A 5,945-nucleotide genomic window follows, 5' to 3' on the forward strand; every position below is an offset into this window, starting at 1 on the left:
CTTCATCCTTCCACCACTAGATGTCATCAAAAACACCAATTATCTGTACTAAAACACCTTCCTGAGATTATTTTATCTCTTCATAGCCTAAGTTTTTGGGGAGAAACTTATGTGAAGATGAAAGCTCGCGTTTGTGAGGCGGAGAGAGAGTGGCGGGGGCAGTGTGGCGGGGGCAGCGTGGCGGGGGCAGCGTGGCGGGCGGCGAGAAGCCTGCCAGTGCCACCCGCACTTCAAACACATGTAAATATCCCACGGTATACACACTCGCACTTCAAAGATACCAGGGAGGCTCTCCAGGACTTCATCAGGAAATCAGAAAGTAACCTTCCTCCACACAACTGCTTCTGATGCCATTGTTTGTCACATCATTTCCAACGTTGGACGAGCAAATTAGCAAACGACACCGCAGAATTTGAGTCATGAATAAACAGCAGCGTAAAGGAGAAGGCGCGGAGCGAGTTCTTTTCTATGTAAAAACACTGTCTCCGAGTACTTTTTGTACAAACAGTGCAGTTGTTGTACTGTGAGTGCTGTTTGCACCAGATCCATGGGCAGATCATGGAGATAGTTCTGAGTTATTGATGGCGCCAAGCCACTTTTTAGTTGAGTTGTCGAATGGCAGGGCATGACTCAAGTCTTTTGTCGAATACAGCCGTAATTGATTATTATTAATATCTGATATTATATACTAATCAATAATATGCATCATATTTCCCTTCATACTAAAAAGGAATTACACGGCCTGTCCACTTAAATTCAACTGAGATAATCCAGTAGGTCCTCTGCTCCTGCTGCAGGTGATGATCTTCAGTGTTTAAACCAGTGGCTTCTCATTTCTGAGACAGCCATGTGGAAAGACAAATCCCGTGGTCATGGAGAAGTGTTAAATCATTGACATCGAGCAGAGGAAACATCAGCAGAGAAGAAGAAACTACTGTACTCCAGATCTGAACCTCAGAGAGAGAGTTTGGGATGAGCTGGAGAAGACTTTGTGCAGTGGTCACTCTGTCATCAATACAAGATCTGTGTGAGGAACAATGACACACTGAAGATCTGTGTGAGGAACAATGACACACTGAAGATCTGTGTGAGGAACAATGACACACTGAAGATCTGTGTGAGGAACAATGACACACTGAAGATCTGTGTGAGGAACAATGACACGCTGAAGATCTGTGTGAGGAACAATGACACACTTAAGATCTGTGTGAGGAACAATGACACACTTAAGATCTGTGTGAGGAACAATGACACACTGAAGGTCTGTGTGAGGAATAACGGGGATGAGTCTGTCTACAGGAGGTGGAGCGGCTGGTGTCCTGGTGCAGCGGTAACAACCTGGAGTTCAACGCCCAGAAGACAGTGGAGATGATTGTGGACTTAAGGAAAGTCACAGCCCCCCCTCACCATCTCAGACACCCCCATCTCCACTGTGGACTCCTTCCGCTTCCTCTGTATCACCATCACCCAGGACCTCAAGTGGGGGCCCACCATCAGCTCCCTCACCGGGAAGGCCCAGCAGAGGAAGTACTTCCTGCAGCAGCTGAGGAAAGCCAAGCTGACAGCGGAGATGATGGTGCAGTTCTACACGACCATTATTGAGTTCATCCTCACCTCCTCCATCACCTCCTCCATCACCTCCTCCATCACCGTGTGGTACACTGGAGCCAGGGACAAACAGAGACTACAGCACATTGTGCCTCTGCTGAGAAGGTGATCGGGCGCAACCTTCCATCTCTGCAGGACCTGTACGTCTGCAGGACTCTGGGACGAGCAGGTCGGATCACAGCCGACCCTTCTCACCCGGCACACGGACTATTTGAGCCACTCCCCTCAGGCAGGAGGCCACTCCCCTCAGGCAGGGGGCCACTCCCCTCAGGCAGGAGGCCACTCCCCTCAGGCAGGAGGCGACAGAACCTGCTGCAATAAGAACAGTTTCTTTCCCTCTGCCGTTGGACTCATGAACACTTCCTAAACATCTGCCAATTTAATTCATTATAATTCAACCAATACTATACACACAATGATCACTTTCTGTACTAAATGTTGTGTACATACTGAGACCAAGTTTATTTTGTTAGTACATTCTTATGTCTTATTTGATTTGATGTACTTTGCTGTTGTTATTATTCATTGTTGTGTGTTGTATTTTAATGCCGAAACAAGTTTTTGTTTGTTAATTTTATTCACTAACAATGGCAATAAAGCTTTTCTGATTCTGAGCCGGTTCTAGCTTTGCTTTGATGTCTTTTTGTTTAAGTCGGGTGGTTGACCATTTACTTTGATTACCATACAAGAGCTTTACATTGTGTTATTCATTCCATGTTGGGACAGACTGACAGAAATGTGGCTGCCAATCCGTGCCATAGATTTAAAAAGACAAACAAGTCACCTCAAAAACAGGATTGTTGAGAGGATAAAGCTTTTTCCAAAAATAATCCAGTTTGACCACACTGTCTGATAGTGTTGACTCAAGCTCAGTTCAAAGCTGCGGGTCGCACGGGTCACTTTGCAGACAGAGGAGCCGCTCATTAAACAGATCCATAAACGTGCATGTGTCCTCTACGCATGGAAAATACAGCATTCTGACCCAGGCAACACTAATCAGGCCAAACTGTCATCAAAAAATCTAATTACGGCACCTTGTTTAAAAACTACTTAATTTCCGTTCGGATCAGAGCGTTTCTGGTGTGATGCAGAATATGAAGCTCAATGGAAAAATATCGAGGTTAATGTTGTGCCGGGGGTTCCTGTACAGGTCTTACTGGCAGATGACAGACGCTTGAGTCATTTGGAGGAGGTGGAGAACCCTTGGGTGAAGTCTGTTCTTACAACATGGAAAGAGCTGATCAAAACATACAAATCAAACAAAGATGTTAAAATCGTCTTGGCTGCAGCAAAAAAGGTCCTCACAAAAAAATGGATGGCACAAAATGCTCCGAGGACCAAGGACTGGACTGACATTATACTGGACATTTGTGGTATGGAAAAAATTACATTCGGATTTAACCTGAAAGTGGATACATTTGACAGATTTTGGACTAAATTGGATGTTTTTTAGGGTTTTCTAGGCCATGATTGTTGCCCTCTCTCCTCTTGTGTTCCTCTTTCACTGTCTTTGTTCTTATGTGTTCTTGAATTTTAAAAATAAAAACATTTAAATTGAAAGTAAAAAAAGAAAAATCCAATTGCAATTGACTCTTGTCCGGATCACAATCGATTATGAGACAAGTCAAGGCTTCCTCACACAAAAGAAGAAGGCTAGAATCAAAGAAACAGGAGGTTCTTTCATATTTCGTAGGCTGACATTACTAAAACATACTTGGGAGCAGTGTTTTATTCAAACATGGTTGATTAATCCTGTATGAAGGCCGTGTCCTTCTCAAGAGCTGAAAACCCTCCATCCACAGTAGACCATCTGCTGGTCGGCTTCATGCGGGGGAGGTCCTCTGTGTTTTTAAAGTCCATACACTTTCACCAAACTCAAATTGTCTTCACTACAATCCCCACCCATGTACTTAGTGAATGATACATGTAGGTTTGAAATGTCACGTAGCCACTTTTCCTGTGAAGTTTACAATGAAGAAAATCATGATCTATGATAAAAAAGCACCACATATCACCTTTAAACCACTTCATTCCCTACTATTGCCAGCAGAGGGCGCAAATCATGTTCAAACCTTTTTCTATGTACTGAAATTAGTACATATTTAATAATGTTAATAGGTGTCCAAACAACACCTGGTTGTTTCTGTCTGGTGGAGGGACGTGTCTTAGATGCAAAATACAAATATTATTTAAAGAAACAAATCAGTTCTACAACACGAGTAAGGACGGCATCTTTTTACACGGATTACATCATTTTGAACTAAAATGACAAGAGTAAATGGACATGACTTCACCTGTCAAACCACAGAAGGGTTACATGTTAAAGAAATATGTCCATAATTTCAATGATAATTAATTGTAATGAATAATTAAAACAATTGGAAACACAACGGTCACACTGCAGAACACGTTCAAGAAAAGAAGAATATATTCACTATTGTTGAGTTTGTCTTGGCGTAGCAATGACAGATGAGCTGCTTCTGGTTTTTGTGTAACTGTCTTTTTAAATGTGTTTTGTCATGTTACATGTTGGATTACAGCATTAAACTTTTTATATTGTTTTATCTTTAAAAGTAGACAACAGTGTAATTTTAGTAAGCATGTATACATTCTAATAATAATACCAACACCTTTATTAACTAAAATGAAACTATAAGAGTTTTTTTTTGTGGAAAATACAAAGAAATGAAACACAATTTAATTTTAAAACTATATGGACTTTATATAATATATTTTTGCACACGTTACGGTTGTATTTTGGATAAAGAAAAACATGATTTAGAATGCAACTGATAACACAAAACATGGACATACACCAAATAATATGGAAGGTATTTTTCTCTATGTACTACTAGTACTACTACTAGTACTACTACTAGTACTAGTACTACTAGTACTACTACTAGTACTACTACTAGTACTACTAGTAGTAGTACTACTAGTACTACTACTAGTACTACTACTACTACTACTACTACTACTAGTACTAGTAGTACTACTAGTACTAGTAGTAGTAGTAGTAGTAGTAGTAGTAGTAGTGGCAGTAGAACCTCGAGTATTGGATAGTTTGAGGAGCAGAAGCTCAGAAAGGTCAGAGAAGACAAGCTGAAGGAGCTGACATTTCCATCAGCCGCTCCATCTTTCTCACGACAACAGAATCCGATCCCGGTTTGAATGTTACGCTGGAAACTATAGAACGAGGATCATAATTCTGGTCATAATTCATAAATGTTTCTCCACGAGTGCCGTTTTAATACATACAACAGTTTCCGTAACGTATCATAATTCAATTCTTTATTTTTTGTAAACATTATAATACACGCACAAATACTGACACGATCAATATTAAGGCATTATTGATTTTTCTCAATTCACACACAAGCCATTCAATTATTGAGCATTCACAAATCATGTTATATTATGCGGCACAATTAGGCAAGAATACTAGCAGTTAACAAAAGAAAGACAAAGGATTTTAAATGGAAAAAGGGGCACAGGTTTATTGTTCGGACCAGAGTAGGCCGTGTGTGAGTGCCCCACGTAAACGAGATATTAAATATGATTATTGAACAAAAAACTATTCACTGGACTGAAAATGAGATGGCTTAAATTTTTTACATTTCACAATCAGCTTCACAAGAATTTATAACATTCACTTTTAATTCATGTAAAATGGCAAACATCAAAGTTTTTTTGATTTTTTTTTTAAACAAAACACAAAAAAGTGACAGTTTTTAAGTCTCCATCATGAATTTAAGGCCATAAAAAAAAAGGTGTATAAATGAAGGGTAAATATAGAAAAAAATGTTCTTTCAATTGTCTTTCATCCGATAAGAGCACTTGGGCATTTTAAACAAGATATTTTCTTGGTTTGAATTGATTATTAATTTAATTATTGTAAAAATAACATTGTGGTCTGGAAATTTCTGGTCAGAAAAAGCATGCAGTGTCAAAATTCTAGCCCTATAATCAAATCTCGACATTTGGTCCCATTTAAAAATAGACATAGTCATAGTCACAATTAATAACAACCTAGTGGAATCCCTCATCAAGAACTTCAATATAATCTTCAGTCGCTATATGGTTTTATAGGTTTAGTCCTGGTTTAGTCCTTGTGAAGTCCACGTTCCATTCCAGTCAATTCCAGTTTGGACCAGTTCTTTCCAGCAGCAGAATCTAGTTCAGACCAGTTTGGACCAGTTCTTTCAGGGTCAGACTGGTTGGTCTTAGTTCAGACCAAAACTCAAGTCCCGTTCGTTCCAGTTTGGACCAGTAGATTCCGATTGAATCCAGTTCAGACCGCAGTTTCCTGGTCCTCCCTCAGGATCATCTGTGAA

At 40.1% G+C, this 5,945-nt stretch overlaps 1 protein-coding gene across 2 annotated transcripts in view; it reads right to left on the bottom strand.

Moving 5' to 3' along the window:
* Nucleotides 1-5,668: 5,668 nt before the first annotated feature.
* LOC140361881 (diacylglycerol kinase zeta-like) overlaps nt 5,669-5,945 on the bottom strand; it is a 128,212-nt gene continuing 127,935 nt past the window's right edge. The window contains exon 34 of one of the 2 annotated variants that reach the window (XM_072447779.1): nt 5,669-5,945. This exon is cut by the window's right edge and continues 74 nt beyond it. In XM_072447779.1, coding sequence (XP_072303880.1) covers nt 5,903-5,945 — 43 coding nt within the window. In that variant the 3' untranslated portion in view covers nt 5,669-5,902. The other variant, XM_072447788.1, reaches the window with a different exon arrangement.

Source organism: Eucyclogobius newberryi, unplaced genomic scaffold (assembly GCF_026437365.1).
Source record: "Eucyclogobius newberryi isolate DKJ021-1_F unplaced genomic scaffold, fEucNew1.0.hap1 SCAF_1, whole genome shotgun sequence".
Lineage (NCBI taxonomy): Eukaryota > Metazoa > Chordata > Actinopteri > Gobiiformes > Gobiidae > Eucyclogobius > Eucyclogobius newberryi.